This window comes from Diachasma alloeum, unplaced genomic scaffold (genome assembly GCF_001412515.2).
Source record: "Diachasma alloeum isolate Michigan unplaced genomic scaffold, Dall2.0 Dall_scaffold_00470, whole genome shotgun sequence".
Taxonomy (NCBI): Eukaryota; Metazoa; Arthropoda; class Insecta; order Hymenoptera; family Braconidae; genus Diachasma; species Diachasma alloeum.
The window spans coordinates 319,452-346,271 of NW_021680603.1; the positions used below are offsets into that span (position 1 = coordinate 319,452).

The 26,820-nt window shown below is 42.7% G+C and overlaps 2 protein-coding genes across 2 annotated transcripts in view; one reads left to right on the forward strand and one right to left on the reverse strand.

Moving 5' to 3' along the window:
* LOC107042451 (circumsporozoite protein-like) overlaps window positions 1-9,004 on the forward strand; it is an 11,317-nt gene extending 2,313 nt beyond the window's left edge. The window contains exon 2 of the mRNA XM_015263497.1: window positions 8,708-9,004. Within this exon, the coding sequence (XP_015118983.1) occupies window positions 8,708-9,004 (297 nt within the window). The remainder of the gene's footprint in view (window positions 1-8,707) is intronic.
* Window positions 9,005-10,296: 1,292 nt separating this feature from the next.
* On the reverse strand, window positions 10,297-10,917 carry LOC107042452. The gene has a single exon (XM_015263498.1). It carries the CDS (start codon window positions 10,915-10,917, stop codon window positions 10,297-10,299), a length of 621 nt encoding a protein of 206 aa, XP_015118984.1.
* Between the last annotated feature and the right edge of the window lie 15,903 nt (window positions 10,918-26,820).

Here is a 26,820-nt window from a genome sequence, read left to right on the forward strand (position 1 = left end):
TACACAATAACTGCATTGTGCACTGATCCTGGTTGTGCATTCGTTGGTCTCCATTTGAGGATGGCGAATGGTCCTACATAGTCCACCCCTGTGTGGAGAAATGCTCTTGCTGGTGAGATTCTCGTTGCTGGTAGTTGACCCATCTGCTGCTGGGCCTGTTTTCCTCGGTGTCTAGTGCAGATGGCACAGCGTTGAATATATGCTCTAACTGTGCCTCTGCCGCCGATTATCCAGTACTTTTGACGTGTGTAGGCCAAGGTGAGTTGAGTTCCTCCGTGTAGTATTTTGCGGTGAGCTTCTTCGATGACTAGTGTGGTAAGGCGTGACTGGCGAGGCCAGATTATTGGGTGAATTTCGTCTGGATTTAATTGCGAGTTCTTGAGGCGTCCCCTAAGTCTCATGATCCTTTCGTTGTCTAGTGTGGGTGTCAGCTTGGCTAGTTGATGATTTCTCGGTAGTTGGTGATTTCTCTGGAGTGCTCGAATGGCTGGCCCAAAGTATTGATGTTGAGTTATCTTTACCCAAAATAATCTCGCGTCGTTGAGTTCTCTGGTTGTCAAGACAGGTCCCGGGGGCGTTGGCTGCCTCCTGAATCTGTCGATAGCTCTGTTGACCGTAGCTGTTACGGCTAGCAATTTAGCCATCATCTGATATCTGTTGAGTAGCTCTGCAATTTCGTTGATTTTAATTGCAACTGGATGTGCTGGTGCCGGTTTTGCTTCTCTGGCCACTTCTGGGATGTCCATGGCTGGGGCGTCGATTGATGATTGTGGCCATTCTTCAGGATCGTGATTAATCCACTCAGGTCCTGACCACCACAGTTGATGATCTGCTAGCTGGCTCGGTGATATGCCTCTGGAGGCACAATCAGCTGGATTCTCCTTTCCACTGACATGTCTCCAGGTAGCATTCGGGAGAGTTTCCTGGATCTTGACGACCCTGTTGTGGACGAAGTCCTTCCATCTTGATGCGTGGCTCCTGATCCGAGCTAGTGCTACTGAAGAATCAGACCAGAGATGAGTGTCTACTTAGTCGAGTTGGAGCATTTTCTTCGTTGATGCCACTAGCTGAGTCAGTAGAAGAGCTGCTGTGAGCTCTAGACGAGGGATGGTCATGCGCTTGAGTGGTGCTACCTTAGTCTTCGCGCATGCCAGTACTGTTGATGTCGAATCGTTAATGGTTTTGGTGCGAATATACACCACTGCACTCATCGCTACCGTTGAAGCNCTGCTGGGCCTGTTTTCCTCGGTGTCTAGTGCAGATGGCACAGCGTTGAATATATGCTCTAACTGTGCCTCTGCCGCCGATTATCCAGTACTTTTGACGTGTGTAGGCCAAGGTGAGTTGAGTTCCTCCGTGTNATCGTTGAGATTTTCTCGGAATGTCTTCCAGCGTTGAACATAATCATCTGGAAGAGGATCATCCCATTTTAGTTTCAATCTCCAANAAGGCGTGACTGGCGAGGCCAGATTATTGGGTGAATTTCGTCTGGATTTAATTGCGAGTTCTTGAGGCGTCCCCTAAGTCTCATGATCCTTTCGTTGTCTAGTGTGGGTGTCAGCTTGGCTAGTTNTTTTGACGTGTGTAGGCCAAGGTGAGTTGAGTTCCTCCGTGTAGTATTTTGCGGTGAGCTTCTTCGATGACTAGTGTGGTNCTTGGTGATTGTCGACGTATTGAAATCCTTTGATTTGTACCGGAATGTGTCGGTGGATTGATGCCAACATAATCCAAGTACCTTGGTGACTGACTTCTCGAACTGGATAAATTCTTCTTCAGTTGATAGGCCTAACTCATGCAGAGCCTCTGAACAATTGCTGCTCCACTTCTGTAGAGAGAAGCCTCCTGCATGGCAAAGCCCTTGTAGTTGCGTTGCGATCTCCTTGAGACCGTCTTCCGTCTCTGCACCGCCGTAAATGTCGTCAACGTAACGACCTCTGNGCTCGAATGGCTGGCCCAAAGTATTGATGTTGAGTTATCTTTACCCAAAATAATCTCGCGTCGTTGAGTTCTCTGGTTGTCAAGACAGGTCCCGGGGGCGTTGGCTGCCTCCTGAATCTGTCGATAGCTCTGTTGACCGTAGCTGTTACGGCTAGCAATTTAGCCATCATCTGATATCTGTTGAGTAGCTCTGCAATTTCGTTGATTTTAATTGCAACTGGATGTGCTGGTGCCGGTTTTGCTTCTCTGGCCACTTCTGGGATGTCCATGGCTGGGGCGTCGATTGATGATTGTGGCCATTCTTCAGGATCGTGATTAATCCACTCAGGTCCTGACCACCACAGTTGATGATCTGCTAGCTGGCTCGGTGATATGCCTCTGGAGGCACAATCAGCTGGATTCTCCTTTCCACTGACATGTCTCCAGGTAGCATTCGGGAGAGTTTCCTGGATCTTGACGACCCTGTTGTGGACGAAGTCCTTCCATCTTGATGCGTGGCTCCTGATCCGAGCTAGTGCTACTGAAGAATCAGACCAGAGATGAGTGTCTACTTAGTCGAGTTGGAGCATTTTCTTCGTTGATGCCACTAGCTGAGTCAGTAGAAGAGCTGCTGTGAGCTCTAGACGAGGGATGGTCATGCGCTTGAGTGGTGCTACCTTAGTCTTCGCGCATGCCAGTACTGTTGATGTCGAATCGTTAATGGTTTTGGTGCGAATATACACCACTGCACTCATCGCTACCGTTGAAGCGTCTGCAAATCCATGAATTTGGATGTTGAGTGTCTCTGTTGAAATTCTCAGCCATCTAGGTACAGTTACTCTGTCTAGATCGTTGAGATTTTCTCGGAATGTCTTCCAGCGTTGAACATAATCATCTGGAAGAGGATCATCCCATTTTAGTTTCAATCTCCAAAGATCTTGTAGGATAATCTTTCCCTGGACGACAACTGGTGTGATAAATCCCAGTGGATCAAAAATCTGGGCTATTTCTGAAGAGACTACTCCCTTGGTGATTGTCGACGTATTGAAATCCTTTGATTTGTACCGGAATGTGTCGGTGGATTGATGCCAACATAATCCAAGTACCTTGGTGACTGACTTCTCGAACTGGATAAATTCTTCTTCAGTTGATAGGCCTAACTCATGCAGAGCCTCTGAACAATTGCTGCTCCACTTCTGTAGAGAGAAGCCTCCTGCATGGCAAAGCCCTTGTAGTTGCGTTGCGATCTCCTTGAGACCGTCTTCTGTCTCTGCACTGCCGTAAATGTCGTCACCGTAACGCCCTCTGGTGAGTGTCTCTACTGCTCCTGGGAAACGGTGCCCTTCATCTTCTGCTAGTTGTTGAAGAACACGTAACGACAACCATGGAGCACAATTTATTCCATAGGTGACTGTCGTTAACTGGTAGGTGACTGGTTGTTGATTCTCGTCGATCCACAGGATTCTCTGAAGATCCCAGTCATCTTGGTGAACTCGTATCTGGCGGAACATCCTGACAATATCCGTGCCAAACACGAGCCTGTGCCTCCTCATCCAACTCAGGATAACCATGGCATCGTTCTGTNGTGATTAATCCACTCAGGTCCTGACCACCACAGTTGATGATCTGCTAGCTGGCTCGGTGATATGCCTCTGGAGGCACAATCAGCTGGATTCTCCTTTCCACTGACATGTCTCCAGGTAGCATTCGGGAGAGTTTCCTGGATCTTGACGACCCTGTTGTGGACGAAGTCCTTCCATCTTGATGCGTGGCTCCTGATCCGAGCTAGTGCTACTGAAGAATCAGACCAGAGATGAGTGTCTACTTAGTCGAGTTGGAGCATTTTCTTCGTTGATGCCACTAGCTGAGTCAGTAGAAGAGCTGCTGTGAGCTCTAGACGAGGGATGGTCATGCGCTTGAGTGGTGCTACCTTAGTCTTCGCGCATGCCAGTACTGTTGATGTCGAATCGTTAATGGTTTTGGTGCGAATATACACCACTGCACTCATCGCTACCGTTGAAGCGTCTGCAAATCCATGAATTTGGATGTTGAGTGTCTCTGTTGAAATTCTCAGCCATCTAGGTACAGTTACTCTGTCTAGGTCGTTGAGATTCTCTCGGAATGTCTTCCAGCGTTGAACATAATCATCTGGAAGAGGATCATCCCATTTTAGTTTCAATCTCCAAAGATCTTGTAGGATAATCTTTCCCTGGACGACAACTGGTGTGATAAATCCCAGTGGATCAAAAATCTGGGCTATTTCTGAAGAGACTACTCCCTTGGTGATTGTCGACGTATTGAAATCCTTTGATTTGTACCGGAATGTGTCGGTGGATTGATGCCAACATAATCCAAGTACCTTGGTGACTGACTTCTCGAACTGGATAAATTCTTCTTCAGTTGATAGGCCTAACTCATGCAGAGCCTCTGAACAATTGCTGCTCCACTTCTGTAGAGAGAAGCCTCCTGCATGGCAAAGCCCTTGTAGTTGCGTTGCGATCTCCTTGAGACCGTCTTCTGTCTCTGCACTGCCGTAAATGTCGTCACCGTAACGCCCTCTGGTGAGTGTCTCTACTGCTCCTGGGAAACGGTGCCCTTCATCTTCTGCTAGTTGTTGAAGAACACGTAACGACAACCATGGAGCACAATTTATTCCATAGGTGACTGTCGTTAACTGGTAGGTGACTGGTTGTTGATTCTCGTCGATCCACAGGATTCTCTGAAGATCCCAGTCATCTTGGTGAACTCGTATCTGGCGGAACATCCTGACAATATCCGTGCCAAACACGAGCCTGTGCCTCCTCATCCAACTCAGGATAACCATGGCATCGTTCTGTAATTTTTCACCAGAGTACAGTATATCGTTAATTGATATACCTGATGAACTGGGGCTGGAGTCATTGAATACGACTCTCAACTTCGTTGTGATGGCCTCCTCTCTCAGTACTCCGTGATGTGGTAGATAGTAAGCTGGCACGGGTTCTGGTGTCTCTGGTGCTATTCTCGTGCGCCCCAGTGCTGCGTACTCGTTGATGAACTCTCTGTACAACTGGGAGTTTGCTTGATCTGTGTTGAGTCGACTCACGATCGATTTGAGTTGACGTGCTGNCTACTGAAGAATCAGACCAGAGATGAGTGTCTACTTAGTCGAGTTGGAGCATTTTCTTCGTTGATGCCACTAGCTGAGTCAGTAGAAGAGCTGCTGTGAGCTCTAGACGAGGGATGGTCATGCGCTTGAGTGGTGCTACCTTNCTCTGATGTTGATGATCTCTCATTTGGCAGTTCTTCCTGGACCCAAAATTTCTGGAGAAGCTCTAGAAGTTGTGCATTTGCAGATTCTCGTACAGCCGATAGAGATACCTTTATTGAACAATTTGTGCATTCGATTGGTCCGGATAATATCCAACCGAATACTGTGCGTTGGCCAACTACTCTCGATTGCTCTGACTTGACAACTTCATCCATGATGATCCGCCCATAGTTGTCAGCCCCTAGTATGATGTCGATTGGTCCAGGCCTTAGATAATGGGGATCGGCTATCTGAAGATTCTGAAGTGAGTCGATCCTCGCTGATGAGCATGAAAATGACGGAATTATTGCGGTGAGATTCTTTAGAATATGGGCGTTGAGTTGCAGTTAATGAGTCCCATTGTTCGATTGTAGAGTGACTGAAACTATTCCTCTGGTGTATCCTGAATTAATTCCACCAATTCCCACTAGCTCCACTGTTGATGCTCTTCTCTGTAAATGCAGTTGATTAACTAATTGTTCGGAGATAAACGATACCTCTGAACCCTGGTCGATGAGTGCTCTGGCTTTTGTCGTGAATTCTCTCGGTGATATTATTTTTACTCGTGCTGTTGCCAACAGCACTGACTGTTGATCTGCTTCTCCTTGGTGAGTTTCGTGGTTGGTGTTCTCTGCTTTCTCATTGATCATTTTGTTGTTGAAGTTCACTGCTACTGGTGGTGAAGTACTGGATTCTAATGTTGAGGAATGATCAATGAGATGGTGAGTCTGCTATTGAGGTTGAATTCATTCACTCACTGTTCCCGTGATCCTCTTGCTGCCTGGATGTTCCGGTAGTTTGGATGGGCTCAGCTGGAGTGCATCCGGCTGGAGGCGGGCTCATCGTCCATGAAATCCCTTCATGGATGAGAGTGTGGTGATATCTGCTACATTTGTGGCACTTCTTGTCCGACGTGCACTTGGCCTTCGTGTGTGGCCCCAAGCAGTTGAAGCACAGCCCCTTGTTGATAACGACGTCATTTCTCTTCGCTGGGGTGAGCTGAATGAACTTCTGGCAGGATGCGATAAAATGCTTGTCCTGTCAGTAGGCACAGCAGTTCCTGGGAAGTTGTCTTTCTGGCTCATTAATTTCCTGCTGGTGAGTTGCTGCTGTATAGGTGCTCCTTTTCTTTGTTGGAGCTGACTTCTTCGTGGCTGCGTTGATTTCTTCTGATGATAGCAGCTTGGCACCTGCGTTGATCCCTCTGCCGCAGGCCTCGATGAACGCCACGAACTCCTTAAGGCTCTGGAAATCCTTTGAGTCTTCCAGCTTTAGTTCCCACTGCTTGAGTGTCTCTGCATCAAGAGATCTCCTCAGTAAATGGGCTATCAACTGTTCAGCGATGTTTTCCGTCATTAACCCCGTCACGTCTTGTAGTTGATCGAGGGTCTCCAATGCTGCTGCTCCGTTGGCGCTGAGGTTCTCTTCTGTTGCTTGGGTGATTTTCGGCAGCGTCAGGATTCTGTTGAACAGCGACTGAGCGACGAGTCTAGGGTCCTCGTACTTCCTGGTGAGTTTCTGCCAAGCCTTTTCGTCGTTTTCGTCCTTGGCCTGAAAGGTAGAGAGGAGAGAGGCTGCAGGACTTCTAAGGCATCCCTTAAGTCTCACCAATTTCTATACTGGTGGAATTGACGTGACATTTCCCACCAGTGACAAGAAAAGGTCACTGAACTCCTTCCATTCCTCCGGTTTCCCATCGAATGACTTGATGTCAAGACGCTTCAGCTGATTTGCCTGGCTTTGATCCGTTGAGCTGCTAATTGAATCCTTCCTTGCCAGTTGACCCTTCAGCCGAGCAATGAGCATCAGGGCTTGTCGTCTTGTCCTGGTGGCTCGTTCATGGATCATTTGGTTGACAGACTCGTGATCAGGGGGAAGAAACTCGGCTAGATTGGCATAAATTTGAAAATATTCGCTCCTTTCTGCCTCGATTATCCACTTGTGCCCGTCTAATTCCTCTAGGGTGAGGTCCTCTTCGGTTTCAACGTCCTGCGGGAGGTCATGATAGATCTCCATCAGAGTCTCTACCTTAAACGTTAATAGTCTTAATTGACCTTCCTGTTGCATGGTGAGTGCTGTTTTTGAAGTTGCAGGCGTTGACTTTTGTTGAGCGGGCTCCGTTGATCCTGACGATTCACTTGGACTGTTGATTTCCTCAGGAGTGGTGATTGGCTTCATTGTAACTGCTTCATTTTTTGCTGGCAGTCCCTCTTCTTGTGTGATTTGCTCGATTTCCTCACTATCGCTCACTGGTTGTTGAGTTTCTTCCTTGGGTTCGTTGACCTTAGTGTCGTCTGCCATGGTGATTGTTCGTGCTAAGTTGGCGTTTTAGGTGATTTATCGGCTGTTGAGTTGGGTGAGTTAGCGACCGCTGAGAGTTGGGTGAGTTACCGACCGCCGAGTTTGGTAAGTTACCGACTGCCGAGGTTTGGTGAGTCGCCTGTTGCGTGGCGCACGTGGCCAAACGTTGTTGGGCTTCGGCGTCACTCGTCACTCCCAAGCCTTCCCGAATTCCGACACTGACCCTCTCTCTTTGTCCTTTGTTACCCCGACGCCCTTGCGGGTGTAAACAAAGCGAATGTTCTAGAACTTTTCGTTGGCTTGCCCGTGCGAACCTCGTAAGTTTTTTTGACACGAGGCTTCCCTTAAATTTTCCACAGCACTTTACACAAGTTTTCACCCACAATCTGGCTCGAAGGACCACTATTTGGTGAATGTCTAGGGTTAGGGTGGATGTGGGATGAAAATGTGGAGGGAGATGTTGGGAAAATTATGTTAGGCGGTTTATAAAAAATCTCAATATATTTCAGTGGGATCGAACCACTTGTCACTTAATTTTACACTCTTTGGTATATTTACTGTTGAATGTCTAATTTTCACTGATAATTGTCTTTTCACCTTTATCTCGTTGAGTCACTGATATTATACTGAACTTAATCAACAAGTTGATGTACTGAACAAAGATATTAAATTTAGAATACTGATTGAGTGAATACGCTAGCTCATTATCGTAACGATACTTTAACACTACTGACTGACTCTTCCGGGTGCCGCGCTGACCTGTGTCCGTTGACCCGAAAGTTCACGGAGATTTTCGGAGATGGCCGATCGAGTCGACCGGGACTAATATGGAGATTTATGTTGAATATAATGACGATAGATCCCACACTGACACACATAGCACACAAACACCAGTACAAACACACACATACACAGGTGTCAGGCAAGCGCCAATCAAGACCATCAAGCTGTATCAGTTACACCGAATAAATCCTTCTGAACAGACGTGCTCTCTTTCGTTCTCCTGTTACTGATAAACTATCCCTACTGTTCTGGTCACACATTCCACTCATTCCAACAATTTAGGCTGTATTTCGAATAGACCGTTTTTGTAGAACAGAATGAGATCTGTAAAAAAGATTCTGCTAAAAATTTCGTTATCTCCTTTAGATTCAGAGATAAAGTGTTGAAACAAAATTTTATTCATTTTTTCTCTTTCAGAGATTCCTGGGCCAGCGTCCACCACCATCTCCACCCCCACATCCACCTTCGCCACCACGACGCCAGCCTTCGCCACCACCAGAGCCAAGAGACCAAGAGAACCCTGCCCCACATCATCATCCAGACCCTAATGTTTTGCTCCACCACGTGGAGCAGCTTGGTCGACAGACTGCTGATCTGCAGAGGCAGGTGCGTCTCGATCGACGCAATGCTGCTCAACTGGCTCAGGATCCTCAGGAGCCTGCTCCAAGAGGGAGGCGGAGAGGTGCTGTTAGGGGCAGGCGCAGAGCTGGGTGATTCTTGGGGGAGAGAAATCCTCGGTATGGGCCCTATTTTCTACTCAAATATCATGGAATCTAAGGGAGATAGCTCCATTTTTATAAAGACCATTTTTGTAGTTCTATTTCTGTTCTACGAATAAGGTTTGTTTGAAATTGAAGCTAAATTGAGATGCCGGTTGGGGAAAAGTGGAATTGTGGAAGGAGGTGGAAAATTAAAACACGCGGAATTATAAAACCACACTGTTGATGTACTTTATTGTGGAATAACCCACGCGTCTTGATAAATTAAAAATGTTACACTGTTGAGGTGCTCGACAAGTCAATAAAAAAGATGGTTTGAAAAATGCACTGCACTTGAGATTCTCTCGATATTGAACTTGATGATTGACTCAAAATAATTGATAGTTAACTCGGAATTAATTGATAATTGAATTGAATTAAATAGAGACGCTATACAAAGCGCTAGACTCAAATGTATCGCGTTGATGTACTCCGGTGATGTACTCGATTGAGCGGTTACGGCGATACAGTACTGTGATTAGAGTGACTCTCTCGGTGGCTAGAGCGATNGAATTAAATAGAGACGCTATACAAAGCGCTAGACTCAAATGTATCGCGTTGATGTACTCCGGTGATGTACTCAATTGAGCGGTTACGGCGATACAGTTTTCGATTAGAGTGACTCTCTCGGTGGCTAGAACGATACTACTGAATTTTTCGGGGATTTTCTTCGTAGCTGAATGTGACCCCGAAGGGTCCCGAAGTTTCTCGAGATTTTCGTTGAGCCCGGTGACCGTTTGACTAGTTTGAATAGCTGAATTTCAAACATCCCGGGGGCCATTCATCATCGGGATGATGAATTGTGCGTTGAATTTCTCCGCTGCTTACTTTGCTGGTTACTCGTTGATTAGCCCTGGATCGTCTTCTCGATAGTTTTCTTCTCCTGATTGTTCGATAGATTTCTTCTCCTGATTGTTCGTGTACTGGTGATAATTTAGGGCTGATTGCTGATGTACTGTTGATAATTTAGGGCTGAAGTCATTTAATACGACTCACAGCTCGGATTGATGATATCTCCCAGGGCCTGTTCTGCGGTAGATAGGATGCTGGAGAGGCTTCTGGAAATTCTGATGCTTTCTTGATTTCTGGTTTTTCCTGTGTCTCGCAGTTGACACAGACAAACATTAATATTGATCATCTGTGGAGATAGCCTCTGAATTTTGTATGCATTTGATTGCATTGAATTTGCATACTTTCTGGTCCCTGAACTTTTGGTGATGCTCGATCAGCTGCTCGTTGAAGGTTCCCTTACGGCCGTTGGGGAAACCCTCGGTGAACAATCTGTGCAACTACAATACCTGATGGTATTCCATAATTGCTGTGCGTTGGCGTGATTGACTTGGAGTTTAAGCAGGCCTCTATCTGGGTCAGGATACTGTTGAGTTCCTCGTAGGTGAATGTCGACGGCCCAAGTACTCCTTTGAGGTGATACTTAGTAGATTTAACAGCTGCTTCCCACTTTCCTCCGAAATGTGGTGCTCTCGGTGGTGAGAAGTTACATTGAGTCCCATTTGTGGCGAGGGCAGCTTGGATCTGTTGATTCTCTCTGGACTCTTGATTGTACAGTTTGTTGAGTATTCCTGAGGCTCTAACGAACGTAGTGGCGTTGTTACTGTACATAAGCTCGGGGATACCTCTCCTCTCGGTGAATTTCTTATAAGCTCCGATGAAAGCCTCTGTTGTTTGCCTGGAAACGAGCTCTAAATGGACTGCTGATGTACTGAAACACACAAATACTGTGATATGAACAATAGATGGTTGGGCATTTATGGGTCGCCATTTGAGAATGGGGAAGGGACCAGCATAGTCCGCTCCCATGTAGAGAAAAGCTCGTGCAGGTGATCTTCTTACAGCAGGCAGTTGGACCATTAGGTGCTGGGCCTGTCTTCTTCGGTGTCTAATGCAGATAGAACAGCGTAGGATTTATGCTCTCACTGTGCCTCTCCCACCGATGATCCAATATTTCTGGCGAGTATAGGCTAAGATGAGTGGAGTCCCTCTGTGGAGAGCTCTTTGGTGAGCTTCTTCGATGACCAATCGTTGTGAGACGAGACTGATGAGAATGAATAATTGGATGAATTTCGTCACGGGCTAATTGAGAATTCTTGAGGCGGCCACATAGCCTGATAATGCTCTCATTGTCTAGCGTTGGAGTCAGCTTTGCTAACGGATGACTCCGTGGTAGTTGATAGTCTCTCTCGAGAAGTCTATGAACAGATGCATATATTGATATTGTGTTATTTTTACCCAGAACAGCCTGGCTTCGTTGAGTTCTCTAGGTATGAGGACAGGCGTTTGAGGAACTGGCTGTCTTCTGAACCTATCGATGGCTCGGTTCAGGGTAGCTGTTACTTGGAGGACCTTGGATAGTCTTGAGTATCTGTTGAGAAGCTCTACCAAGGCGTTGACTTTGATGGTTGTCTGATGTGATAGAGATGGCCTCGCTTCTATTTATGCTTCTGCTGAGTGTCGGGTGGTGATGACTGCCAGCTTTCAGGTTCCTGACTTATCCATTCAGGACCTGACCACCATAGCTGATGTTCTGTTAGTTCCTTTGGTGAGAGTTCTCTGGATACACAGTCAGCTGAGTTTTCTTTACCGCTGATGTGTCTCATAATAGCGTTTGGAAGAGATTCCTGGATTTTGATGACTCTATTTTGGACGAAATCCTTCCATCTTGATGGGTGGCTCTTGATCCAAGCCAGGACAATACTGTCGATGTTGGCTCGTCGATCTGCTTGGTGCGAATGTACACCATTGCGCCCATTGCTGCTGTTGAAGCATCTGCAAACCCGTGGATCTGGATGCTGCATATCTCCGATGAGAGTCTCAGCTGCCTTGGCACTGAGACTTGCTCTAACTTGTGGAGGTTTTCTCTGAAGCTCGTCCACTGGTTTTCATACTCGTCTGGAAGTAGCTCGTCCCAAGTGAGCTTAGGTCTCCATAGATCTTGAATAATTATCTTGCCTCGGGTGATTATTGGAGCGATGAATCCCAATGGATCAAACAGTTGAGCAATTTTTGATGCTACTACTCTCTTGGTGACTGTCGCTGACTCAAACTGCTTTGATTTAAATCGAAATGTATCGGACGATTGATGCCAATACAATCCGAGCACTTTGGTGATAGGCTCCTCGAACTGGATGATCAATTCTTTGATGATTTCCTCTGGTGGTGTTGATGTACCTCTGAATCCAGTTGCTCCCTGCAATCCCAGGTTTTGAGTTGAAGACTTGCTGCGCTGATGCTCTCTCGATGTTCTCTGAAGGCTTGAGAGTGTAAATTCTCTCAATCTGTGGTGATGTCCGCTTGTTGATGTTCTCTTGAGCTTGCCGATTGCTTGGTTCGGGATTTCGTTTCGTTAGCAAATCTCAGCTATTATTGAGTATTTATTGAGTGGCTCTCAGGCACGGGCTCTGCTGTACCTGAGTGAGCCGATAACGACCTTTCTCTGTAGGATATCTCTGCTTTGGAGTACTATTGATGACTGTCGTTTTTGTTCTATGATGAGTCGAACTGAGGTTATTACTGGTGACCCTCAATTCCGCGCTGATTGCTTGTCTCTCAGACCCCTGATGCGGTGGATACTATGCTGTGACGGGTTCTGCTCCTTCTGGTACTTTGCGCATGTGTCCCAGTGCCTCATACTCGTTGATGAATTCCCTGTAGAGCTGGGAATATGATTCGTCTGTCTGGGAACGACGTGCAACTGACTGGAGTTGACGTGAGGCCTTGAATTTAGACTCTCCGAGCGCTGTTGGTGAGGTCCGTAGAGGGAATCTGACGATGTAGCGCCCAGTTTCGTCTCTGGTGTGTCTGGACTTTCTGTGTATCTCACACTTGAGTTCATCTGGTGATCGCTCTGTTACTTGAGTTGATTGGTCCTGGTCCTAGCTCTTGGGTGAAGCTCTATTGACTGCTCGTTCATGGATTCCTTTAGTGCACTTGGGAANATTCTTCGATGGTAAGGCTATTGATATTCTCTGCTGATAGCAACAGTTCTTGATGAATCTCGTCCAAGTTATTGACCTTGCAGTCGATCTGCTGCATTTGGAATTTTGAACTGTAGATAATTCCCCGGTCGCTCCCATGTCAGACACATTCCGTTTGATGCTCGTCTGTTGAGTAGAGTCCAGGATGGGAGTAGACTGCGTAGGGTTACCGCTAAAGTGCTCTGAATAATATGTTGATGAGTTGGCAGGAGGTTCTCGCTGAGTTTTGTGTTGGATGATGAGAAATTCATTCCATTCTCCTTTGATAATTTTCTCCTGGCCGTCCAACTCCTCGACTGTGAGACCGCTAATGTTCTCGGCTGACTGCAACAATTCTTGATAAATATCATTGAGTGAATTACCTTGAAGTCCAGTTTATTTGTTTGGAACTTCTGAGTCTCTGAGTTCGCCTATTGCAGTTCTTATCTCGGCTACAGTGTGTTTATTGTCTTGTTGGTGAATGGGAGTCGCGTCAGGAAACGGCGGTGTAATTTCTTCACTGAAGTGCGCTTGAGATGGATGCTCAGTTATCTGGATAATTGGCTCAATTTCGCTTGATTATCTCCTCAGTGCGTTCATGCATACGTTGATTATCTCCTAACTCCGCGTCTGACATGGTGGTCGTCTCTGCTCTGGGTGAGGTAACTTATCGATAGTAGGTAGATACCGACTGATGTTGACTTGATGCCCACTGTCGATAAGGTAGGGCACGTTATTAGGTGAGGGCACTCTTCCAACTGCCTATTGGTTTTGGTGGTGCGCGTGCGGCTTGGGCCTCGGCTAGTCCCGACGGAGACNGACCGACTGATGTTGACTTGATGCCCATTGTCGATAAGGTAGGGCACGTTATTAGGTGAGGGCACTCTTCCAATTGCCTGTTGGTTTTCGCGGTGCGCGCGCGGCTTGGGCCTCGGCTAGTCCCGACGGAGACCGAGGTTTTCCGAAGTTGCACAGCACTAGAGGTCGAAATGTCACTACCGGTGTTTACAATACCGAACTTCAACTGTAAACACTAGGCACAACACTCTGCACTGTTGATTNTTGGTTTTCGCGGTGCGCGCGCGGCTTGGGCCTCGGCTAGTCCCGACGGAGACCGAGGTTTTCCGAAGTTGCACAGCAGTAGAGGTCGAAATGTCACTACCGGTGTTTACAATACCGAACTTCAACTGTAACACTAGGCACAACATTCTGCACTGTTGATTGTCTTGCCCTGTCCGTAGATTTGCTCGTGTGGAACCCGAAAGTCCGTTACACACGAGGCGTCCCTTTTATTCTAGAATTTTCCACTCACTCTCACGCACTTTTTCCCTATCCTGCTCGAAGGACCATTTGTTTGAGATTGAAGCTAAATTGAGATGCCAGTTGGGGAAAAATGGAATTGTGGAAGGAGGTGGAAAATTAAAACACGCGGAATTATAAAACCATACTGTTGATGTACTTTATTGTGGAATAACCCACGCGTCTTGATAAATTAATAATGTTACACTGTTGATTTGCTCGANAATGTTACACTGTTGAGGTGCTCGACAAGTCAATAAAAATGATGGTTTGAAAAATACACTGCACTTGAGATTCTCTCGATATTGAACTTGATGATTGACTCAAAATAATTGATAGTTAACTCGAAATTAATTGATAATTGAATTGAATTAAATAGAGACGCTATACAAAGCGCTAGACTCAAATGTATCGCATTGATGTACTCCGGTGATGTACTCGATTGAGCGGTTACGGCGATACAGTTTGCGATTAGAGTGACTCTCTCGGTGGCTAGAACGATACTACTGACTTTTTCGGGGATTTTCTTCGTAGCTGAATGTGACCCCGAAGGGTCCCGAAGTTTCTCGAGATTTTCGTTGAGCCCGGTGACCGTTTGACTAGTTTGAATAGCTGAATTTCAAACAGACAATTTTTGTAGATCTAGTCCTATTCTACAGAAAAGGTCCCTATAAGAATTCCGCCATCCCTCTGCGATTTAGAGATATCATAAAAAAATGACTGAATCTAAGGGAGATGGCGGAATTCTTATCGTATCTAATTCTAATCTTCTTCCATCTAGCTACTGGAGGGGACGTTATTATCAAAACAGGTCTCCTCGTGGAGGAGGAGGGGCTTCCTTCAACTTCTTTTATAGAGATTAATTAACTCTTCTCTCTCCTTCTACGGTTCCTATCTCACTCACTTCTTCGGTCCTCATGGTGAGTTTACGTTTATTTTTCCCAATGCCAATGAGTTAGTTGGGATCATAATAATGACTAATAATAATTTCTTTTTCTGTTACAGATTCCTGTTCTTCAATACTCAAAATATAAGATAAAAAGTACAAAATAAACTGACTAGTTTATGTGGGCTGTGACTCGTACGTGACTAGTTTTATCTTAGCTTTGAAGTAAAAATAAAAATGTGATATAAAATAATATAAAATATTATCATACAAAATATTTCTTATGATTGAACAAGAAAAAATGTAAATTAATCTATGTAGAGTCTAAAACCTAACTTGGTTAAAAGTTTATTCTAAATAAAACTTTAAAAAATAGGAACATGTGATTTAAAATGTGAAGTCTGTTAAACATAAAATGTGAAATAGTCTATGTAGAGTCTAAAACGTAACTTTGTTAAAATATTATTTTAAGAAAAACTTTAAAAAATAGGAACATGTGATTTAAAATGTGAAGTCTGTTAAACATAAAATGTGAAATAGTCTATGTAGAGTCTAAAACGTAACTTTGTTAAAATATTATTTTAAGAAAAACTTTAAAAAATAGGAACATGCGATTTAAAATGTGAAGTATGTTAAACATAAAATATGAATTACTATTTAAGTAATTAAGAACATAATGTGTTCAATGAAAAATGAAGACTAGAAGAAGTTTGTGCAGATTTTTGGAAATAAAACAATGGACCTTGTAAAATCTCTCGTAAAATAATTCCTCTGCGTCCCTTGTTCCCATTGTCTTCTTCTTCTTCTTATCATCTTCTTATCTCCTTTTCCATCTTTTATAATCTTCTTTTCCTTCGTATCTTCTTCTTACATAATAAAAACGACTGAATGGATTTCAATGAAATTTTCACTGTTAATTAGTTTAGGGTCCCTTTTATAACATAGGCTATAATTTATTGCGCTGCGTTGCATTTTTCAGTATGCAACGTAGGAACTTCTAGAAAATTGTAGAACCTTCTGAAAAAAACTAGAAAATTCTCGAGTTTTTGAAAAAATTCGAAGGTTTTCTAGAAAGTTCGAGAATATTCGGAGATTTTCTAAGAAAACTGAGGAAATTCATGGCTTGTTCGGAAAGTTCGACAAATTCGGTGGTTTTATAGACAAATTGAAAAATTCGGGGGTTTTAACAAAAAATTGAGAAGATTCACGAATTTTCGAGAAAGTTCGAGAAAATTCGGGGGTTTTATCGAAAAATTGGGAAAATTCACGGATTTTCGAGAAAATTCGGGAGTTTTACAGAAAAATTGAGAAGATTTACAGCGTCAGATGGCGCTGTAAATTGATTTCAGATTCGACTGGACTCTTGATTGACGATTCACGTGTCCTGCAGTGGTGTGTGATACTTCAGTTGGTTGTGTTAGAGTAAGACTTTTGTAAATAAATGAAAAAAAAAAGATTATTTCTGTCAATTATGTCGACTCAAAAAATATTGATCGGTTTTTCTCGTATTTATGTATTGTTTTCATTGTAGCTGATCTGGTTACGTTTTCTATCCTCAGCCGAGGTGTTTCAACTTTCTAACCTATATTTTTTATTCACTATCTTTCTTTTCTTCATCAGTAATATCTTTTTCCTCGAATTCTTCCTTTGACCTTTCCATTCTTTCATTTTTCTCTCATCAAATCTCATACTATTTCGTATTTTTCCTCTTTATTCTTCCTTCAGTTTTCTTTTTTTTCTCATCTTTCTTACTTTCCTCTTTTCATTTAATTTATTATTTTATTTTATTTTATTATTTATTTGTTATTTTATTTCTGGCAGTTTCTTCCCAAAGAGCAACTCCTGCCTATTTTTTTCTCAACTTCCAGCTCTTTCTTAGCTCTTCTAGCTCTTGTCAGCTTTCAATCAGCTGTACAGTTTGTTCAGCTATTTCTCAGCTGTGTTGTTGACATATTCAGCTCCTCTTAGCTGTTGCTCCCCTGATTTTCAGCTTTTCACAAGCTGTGTTTTCAGTTTCTCTAAGCTGTTATCATTTCTTATTCAGCTTTCGTAAGCTGTCTTCCTCAGCTCATTGAAGCTGTTGCTATATCAACATCAGCTATTTACAAGCTGTGTTTATCAATTCATTAGACGTTAATGTGTGGCAGTATTATTGTTAAGTGTGTAGAATTTCATTCACCAAGAGTGACTAAATAAATTGAATAAATTGAATAAATTTTGAGACTTAATTGTTTTAGTTTATTTAATCATGCCTTTGTTCAATCGCAATTTAATATTAACAAGGGGACGAGAAGGTTGGTTATCTGATGATGAGATTGACTACTTTGCGCAAGTACTACATCAACAATTTCAATTTGAATTCCGAGAATCTTGCAAATTCCAGCTGCCGGGTTTTATGGAACCGATCAATCCCTGTAAGAATCATGTACATTTGTTGCATAGTATGAGTGGAAATTTTTCAGATAAAGACGTTTGGAGAAATGCGTAATGGACACTGGATTTGTACATATTATGACGGGAATTCTATCTATATTTATGATTCTGATAATAGACGCAAAATCGATCCTAAACATATTGAATATTTGGAAGCCCTATACCCATTCTATCCAATTGATATACTGGGCGTGAAGTTCTATACAGTTCAACAACAGCGAAATATGTATGACTGTGGGCTTTTTGCAATAGCTTTTGCCGTGTCGATTGCGTTTGGGGAAGACCCTGGAACAATAACATATGATGCGTTGAGAATGTGAGAGCATTTATTGTACATCTTCGATAGTGGGAAAATCTCTGAGTTCCCAGTTCTCAGAAATTCTTCAGTGCAAGTTCAGGCCACACCAAAAAACCCACCAATCTCCACTCATCAAGAAATGGAATTCGAATCACTTCTAGAAGAAGATGAAGAGAATCTGCAAGCGAATGACCAGCAAACCATCGTAAAGAATGATCAGAATCTTCCGCAGTATATCGACCAAAGTCAGACCGCTGACGGTCGATTGCAAGGAGATAAGAACCAATCACACGCGATGGAGGTTGCTGATGACAATAACGCGGGCGATGGGCGTTTCATTGGAGAATCTCAATCTAAACGCGTTGTCAATGAAACATCATTTGAAAAGTTCAATGACAAAGAACCCCCAATCAAAAAACGTCGCCGGGCCACACAGGGGTGCAGGTTTCGCCGTTTGGTCTCGAGTGGATAGAGATAATTCGTAGATGTGAACAACTCAAAATTCAGCACATGGAATTTTTTGGAAAGTTATTATCAAATCATTCCGATTATTATCATCAAGATACATTATTCTTGCAGAGGCCCGAGCGAATTGCACCCATACCTCTTGCGAAGAAAAATATTCAGATTCTATATAGTAATGATAATGAACAAACAGGAGGGTATAGACATTGGGTGTATTCTTTCTATGATGGTAGGAATATTTTCATTTATGACTCATTAAATAGGCGCTCATTACATGACGATCACAAAAAATTTCTGCGCGCTCTTTATCCCTTCTTTAGTATCTCGGATAATTCTATACGATTCATATCAGTACAAAACCAATTGAAACATGTTGACTGTGGTGTGTTTGCCGTAGCGTTTGCAGTATCGTTATTGTTTAGGGAAAAACCGTAGTATATCAGAGTATATCAGATATGATTACTCACTGATGCGTGAACACCCGATCAATATGTTTCAGGTAATGAAGATCACCCAATTTCCTCATACCTCCAATTCCAATCCACCGACACTCTTATCGCTACATCAAATTCAACAAAAAGAACGAAAGGCATATCAAGTACGTTGCTGTGGGGACAAAAAGGCTTCAAAAATTACTAATTGTGTTGAGAGCGTAAGGGCGGAGAAGCTATCTTCATCTTCACATATAGATGAAAAGAGAATAAATGATTTAAACGAATACTCTACACAGAGTCAGTTAGTCATGCCATGTGAAGAGATAGGTTCTCAGTCATTGCTGCATGATTTGAATAGGAATAGAGCTAAAGAGATTGCCGAATCTGCCACAGTTGAGAAGAATGATAATTCTCTAAAAGAAGATTCGAGCAAAGAAGAACGCAGAAATCTCACCGATTTAAAGCCAAGAAAAGTTGCATTCAAAGAAAAGCACAGGAAAGTGTCTGAAAAAACCAACAAAAAATCTCCAACTTCATTCATCGTGAAGAAAGGTACTTGTACGGATCGTAAAGCGAAGCCGNGATTTAAAGCCAAGAAAAGTTGCATTCAAAGAAAAGCACAGGAAAGTGTCTGAAAAAACCAACAAAAAATCTCCAACTTCATTCATCGTGAAGAAAGATACTTGTACGGATCGTAAAGCGAAGCCGCAAACAATTCCAACTAAAGCCTGTCCTGAGCAATACGTAGAAGAATTGACAAAGGTAATCAGCAAAATTGACGGAACTGTTCACGCTGAAAGTAAACTAGAAGCTCAAAAGATGGTAAAATGGTGTGTGGAACAACGAAAAAATTACTTGAAGGATTTGAATCGTTGGGCGGATACACTTCGAAAAAATGCAGACTATCATCTTACTGAGAAGAATGGTAATAAAAATGGAAATAAAATAGTTGATCTTTGTGGAAAATCGAGGCATACAGCATCGACAGAATTCTTCTTTTCCGAAATGATATACGTATTTGAGATCCCTAAGGAATTCAAAATTGAAATGAATTCGAAGGGACATGCAATGAATATATTACCCCTGGTGATAAATGGAAGAAAATGTACACAATGGGTATGCAATGAGTATTGTAAAGTAAAGCAAGATGAAAGCTTACTAGGAGATTACCGAAAGTTTCTCGAAACTTTGGCAGCGCAAAAATTCCGTACTTTCCCAGAATTTTTGAAGCGTTGTTTTCCAAAACATTCAGAAGACAAGTGAGGACATCCGGTCCATTGTTACCTTGAACACAATCCATGTGACTCATTATTGTCTTCTTTGGAGATGCTATCATCTCACTTTCCAAGCGTGAGAAATGTTAAAAGACTCTTGTATAAACTCGATGAAACATTCAAAAAGGTAGAAGATTTGGATGACGCTTTGGATTCAATGAACCTAGCTAAATTGAGACAGATCTCGAATGAGATAAAAAGATCAGGCCAATCCTTTGACACACGTTCGAAAGGAATCGATGATTTAAATGAAGATGAAATACAGTCAAAGTTTAAAAGTGCTTTCCTAGCCATGAACGAACGAGGTATGGCTGAATACGCTTGTATATTGTGCCAGAAATTGCATCCAAAAAGTTCCGTTAGAATGATTAATAGATTACATAGTCCAATCCCATCGAAGTATTGGGAAGACTTACAGAATTTTGTGAAGGAGCATACGTCTTTCTCGAGCGACTATATATGTGATTATTGTGTAGGGAAATTGCGTAAAAATAAATTACCACCAACTTGTATATTGAATCATACTAATGTTGGTGATGTTCCAGATGAAATGAAGAATTTGAATGATTACGAGAAAATACTCATCCAGAGAGCGAAGGTATTTCAAGTTGTGCAAAGAGCGGGAACCATTCAAAAAAGAAACATACCACATTCCATGCGAGTCCAGAAATTGGTGGGACAAACATTTCACTTATCGTTACCAATTTCAGAAACTCTGGAGAAAATAGCTTCAACAACTGATCCTATTAATAAAGATCACCAACTGTACATTTTGATTCGAGGAATCCCTAACAAAGCTAAGGTCGTTTGGCAAAACCTAGTCACTCTGGAGAAAGTATTCACAGCCCTCAAATAGTTGCAACGTAATAATCCACTCTATGCGAATATTAAACTGCCTGAATCAGCTCAAAATTTGCTGGAATTGTTAATAGCTGATGATGTTGAGTATCCAATTGAGTCAGGAGAAAGTGATACAGAAGATGATTGTGAAACTCAATCCGACGTTGAAGGTGACGAAGGCGAAGCAGAGGGTAATGCTGCAAATGCAGGTCTTTCCCCTCCAACAAATAATAAAAGAGAACTGAAAGAAAATTCATCAGCAATAGACGGAGCAGGCCTTGATGTGATCAATGAGAGATCATCTCAATCTTTGAGCGATGATAATGAAAAAAAAGAAGAAAGTTGTATTCAATTACCACCATCTGTCGATAAAAAGAGTGCTCATGTATCTCTCATGTTAACTCAAATTTTGGATCGAACGTCACGTTTTGAACAATACACAATTTATCCTATGCATGGCAAAAGAGTGAATGATACTGCATGTAATTTATATCAAATGAAAAAAGTACGAGACGTACCACTGAATTATAATATGCAACAATTAGATTTAGTATGTTTCCCAGATTTATATCCATACGGACAAAACGGGCAATGGGAAGAACGTAACGACCCTCTTACGGATCAGGAGTATATAAAAATGCGTCTTTGCTCAAGGACAGCACGTTTCCGTTTGAATCAACAGTATTTGTTCTATCTTTTGAATAACACTAATATAAGCCAAATCAACAGGGGTATCTATCACACATTGCACGTGACAAATCCACGGCAAACATATACAGCTGGGGGGTATCTTGAGGGAATACAAACGGGAGATGTGGAAGGGAACATGAACACAATTTTCGAACGGTTTCGTAATTCTTAACAATACTGGCGAAAGCCCCGAAATAATTTTAAGTGCATGGCTAGACACTATGGACCTGCTACATGGTTTTTCACAGTTAGCCCTGCAGAATGGCATTGGAAAGATTTCTCTCTATATAATAAAAAAATAAGCCCAAAAATTCAGGCGACGCTTGGTCCGGCCCATATATGGGGGGTGCCCATATATGGGGGGGTGCCCATATGTAGGGGATGCTCATATAGGGGGGGTGCCCAAATGTGGGGGGTACCTATATATATGGGGTTGCCCACATAGGGCGGTGCCTACATGTGGTGGTGCTCATTTATGGGGGGGTGCCCATATATGGGGGGAAATTATACGTATGTGGCCTCTTATGGTAAAGTATTTATAGAGCTATCGGAAAAACGCTCCCGGTCACACCCATTCGGTCACACCGGGAGACGGGAACGAGCGAAGCCAGCGGGAGCTTCAGGGCTTCAGGGGACGTCCCCATCCCTGGAGGGTCTCAAGGGTCATAGGCGCCCGAAGGGTCATAGGGGTCATAGAGGGGCTAAGAGTTATGAGGGCCACGATGGTCACAAATGTACTAAGGCTCTTAAGGGTCACGAAGATCATAGAGGTGCTAAGGGTCATAAGGGTCATAGAGGAGCTAAGGGTCATAAGAGTCACGAGGGTCTCAAAGGTCACAGGGGTCATAGGGGTTCTAAATGTCATAGAGGTTCTAAGGATCACGAGGGTCATAGGAGTGCTAAGGATCACGAGGGTCATAGGAGTGCTAAGGGTCACGACGGTCATAGGAGTGCTAAGGGTCACGAGGGGCATAGGGTTAATAAGGGTCATAAGGGTGATGGGGGTTTTGAGGGGACTGCCCATATATGGGTGGATGCCTATATATAGAGGGGCACCCATATATGGGAGGTGCCCATACATAGGGGGAGTGTCCCTATATGGAGGGTGCCCATATATGGGGGGGTGCCCATATATGGGGGGCATATATGGGATATGCCCATATATGGGGGTGTTCATATATGGAGGGTGCCTATATATGGGTCTTTCTACGAAAATTGTGATTCTTGTGTCCACAAGGTTTTTTTGTGCTCAGAACGTGATTAATTGACGGATTACCCATATTTTCTATGTATTATTAAGATATTTGAAGTTTTCGATCAAGATACCCTCCCATCTACAACATTTGAGTAGGGGAAGTACGTAAAAACGACGGTGGATGTCAGGACCGTCTTGTGTCCATTTCCAGGCATTTGACATTCCCGCTTTATTTACTCCCATAGTTCGCAGTTTTCACCACATATTCTTGAGGATTATTCAACAGGGGTACCGCCCCGTTAACTTCACAACGATTAATGAATTTAATATTGATTTTGGAACTGGTTAATCGTGTTCAAAGCGTGTCCAGAGTTTTTCAGGAGAATTTCAATATTTCACGTATACCACCGTGGCACTGAGGTTAACGTGTCAAGAGGGCTCACATTGTCACACTCCAATTGTCGAACATTAGCTTGAATGTTTACACCATCGGTGGAAGTTTTATTTATTATCTGTTGGATTGCAGCAGTGCAGATTTTTCAGAAAAGGTAAGTCATGAAATCCCATGTCAGTACCAATGTATAATGAATCTCGTCTCTCGTTCGGAAATTCATATTTTTTTTATCCACGTGTGATAGTAGTTAGTGATTAAAAAATAATTATAATGGGAAATTATTCTACCGTGACCAATTGAACAATAAGAACACGTTAAATGTGTAAATGTCAGTACCGTCAGTGTCAGTACCGTAGCTTATATTGAATATTGAGTGTTGATAACAACTTCTGACTCAATTTAATGTATCAAAACGACTTTTATTCCGTTCCAGATGACTCGACAACGTAATCGTCAGCCAAAGAATCAACAAGAGGCTCCAAAATTCATGACAGAGGAAATCGGAGTCGATTCGAATGCAACAACGAGGGAACACAGTCAAAAAGAAGAACATGAAATCTGACGTACACCGACAACAGCAACTGAAGAAACAAAGGGAAGCACAAAGGGCAAGGAGAGCAAGAATCAAGGAAGATCCAGAGAAACACAAGAAGTACTGCCAACAAGAAAGAGCAAGAAATAGAAAAAGAAAATCAGATGGTAAGATCAAAGCTGTCCGGGATCTTACAGAGAAGGAAAAAAAAATTCGACGTAAGAAACAAAATGAATGGAAACGAAATTCTGGTGAAAAAATCGCAGCAGAATCATCTGTATTGCAAGTGAATCGTACCGACAATAATGTTCTCTCAAAGCAAGCTAAAGTGGGTAAGAAACGAGTGGCTAAAAAGGTATAAAAGTGTTATCGTGAGAAAACAAAATTGGTTGAACAAAACAAAACATTGAAGAAAACGGTGGATAAGTTGAGGAAACGAATTGGCAGGATGAAGAAGAAAAATTCAGCATCAGCATCACCAAATTCAAAGGTACGAAGGTTTTTGAATGGTAGAAATGTACCTGTAGATATTAGAAAACGCCTTGTTTCTTCTGAAATTCTCAACGACCAATTAAGATCGTCATACAGAGATCCTCACAGTGATAAATTCAAGCAAATCCTCGGCAGAGTTTTGTGTGGAAGAGTGATAAGAAAATATTGCCATCTGACATCCGTGAAGAAACAAATTGCACCAGTTGTATCTTCTCGAGTACGAGTTAATCAAAATCCACTAACAGTGATACGAAAATCGAATGGAACTTTTGATTTTATTAGAACAAAAGTCAAACATTTCTTCGAAGAAAATTCGACTATCGATCGAGGGAAGAGAAGTTGCAAGAAGGTGAATGGCGAATTAATCTCCAAGCGATATTTGAGTGCGAGTATCAAGGATTTGCACACAAAGTTTTGCACTGACAGCTCTTTCCGCGTCAGTTACGCTTTTGTTGCAAGAAATCGACCCTCGTATTGTGTGGCACCGAAAGTTACAGAGAGAGATACATGTGCTTGCTACACACATGAAAACTTCCGGTTATTAGTGAGTGCTTTACATAAAATGAAGCTCATTAAAGAAAATTCAACGGAAAAAGTTATCGCAAGCGTTACGTGTGAGCAACGATCAGAAGAGTGCCTTTCAAGAACATGTGAAAATTGTTCAACTCGTCAAGTGGAGATTATTCTTGAAGGTAACAGTTACAATGGAGAGCTGTTCTACATGAAGTGGATAATAGCCCCGGTGACACGTGTTAACGGAAAAACTCAACAACCCATCACCGTCACACTCACTACCAAAAATAAAATCAGATGTAACGTCGATGAAGCCGTGGGTCTCGTAAGAAATGACTTGGAGGTTCTGATGGCTCACGAGTTTCGCATAACGCATCAGAGGTCAGTTCTGAAACGACTAATACAGAGTTTGAGCGACAGCGAAATGTTCTTCATCATGGATTTCAGTCAAAATTATTCAATGAAGTACAACAGGGAAGTGCAAGCAGTACACTTTGGGGCCAGCAGGGACCAATACACCTTACATACTGAGATGATGTATACTTCCGGTTTCTCTCAAGGTTTCGTAACTCTGTCGGAATCTCTGAGACATGATCCTGTAGCAATTCTGGTCCATTTGAAGAAAATCCTCGATTTTTATCTGCCTCAATTTCCGAAAATAACACAGCTCCACTTCCAAAGCGATGGGCCGATCACGCAATATCGAAACAAAAAAATGTTTTTTCTGATCACCCAGCAACTCCCTCGAGATTATCCACAAATTAGTCAGATAACATACAATTTTACGGAAGCAGAGCATGGAAAAGGGCCTGCAGATGGAATTGGAGGTGCGCTGAAGAAGTCAGCAGACGATCAGGTGAAGTACGGGCACGATATTTCCAATTTCGCAACTCTCGTCGCAACGCTTCGTACTCAAGTCAAGGCAGTCCAGATTGATACGGTGACTAACGAAGAAATTTGTATCATGGACGCTATATTACCCACACAATTGAAGCCTTTTGCAGGCACCATGAAAGTGCACCAGTACAAATGGACAGAGGAATATTCAAGCAGAGTTTTGTTCAATTCTTTGAGTTGTTTTGATTGTCCTCTGAATATTGTCTGTATTCACTTTTCAATTGGATCGATCAATTATGACGTACAATTCCCTTCAACTGCAGAATCTTCGTCTGAAAATTACATCGAATCAAGCAAACTGAAAGTACGACGTGGGAGAACGAAGAGCACTCAATCTCATTCATCAAATAATGAGAATGTGGAAACGGATTTGTCGACCCAGAGGCCAGCTCGAGGACGCAAGAGGAATAAAGCTGTGACAGGAGAGTATGAGACTGTGGTTCAGGGATCTCGAAATGAACCCGTCAGAAGAAGTTCACGGTGCGCGTTCTTCTACATCTTCTGCTTCCAGGTGCCTTGTTTCTTTTTCTCCCAATTCACCAGCTTTATCTTTTTTCCGGTTCAATTTTCAGGATCCAGAAGAAAAAATAATTCCCTGTCTGATTTTCCACGACTTACCTGATCTGGTTAAATCCGTCTCCTACTCCATAACTTATCCCAATTTTCTTATTACTCTCACTTCATATTGACAAGTGAATCGGCCATGATTTTCAATGACAGAGGGGAAGAGAGAATTTCGACGACATTTAAAAGAGAGTATGATTGAGAAATGGATCTGTGATCAAGAAGAAGAGTCATAAAATGAGTATTTAACTGTTATAAAATTATATTATCAATATTTCCAGTTAATGTATAATAAACGTATTATCCAAAATAGGTACATTATATCTAATGACACTTTCATATATTCCAGTTCGATTGAATCGTAAATAAAGTATGCTTTTCAACCCGGGAAAACCACCAATTTACGTATAATTGATAAAATTCGATAATCACGCGATTACTTCGAGTTTTTTGAGGCTGTAGTGCAACGGCTTCGTGAAATTTCATTTTTCGATGTATAGAATCGAAATATGAACAAAAATCCACTCCAAAAACATGTTCATAATCCAAAATAATGAAATTCGAAAAATCACAATTTTCGTAGAAAGACCCATAT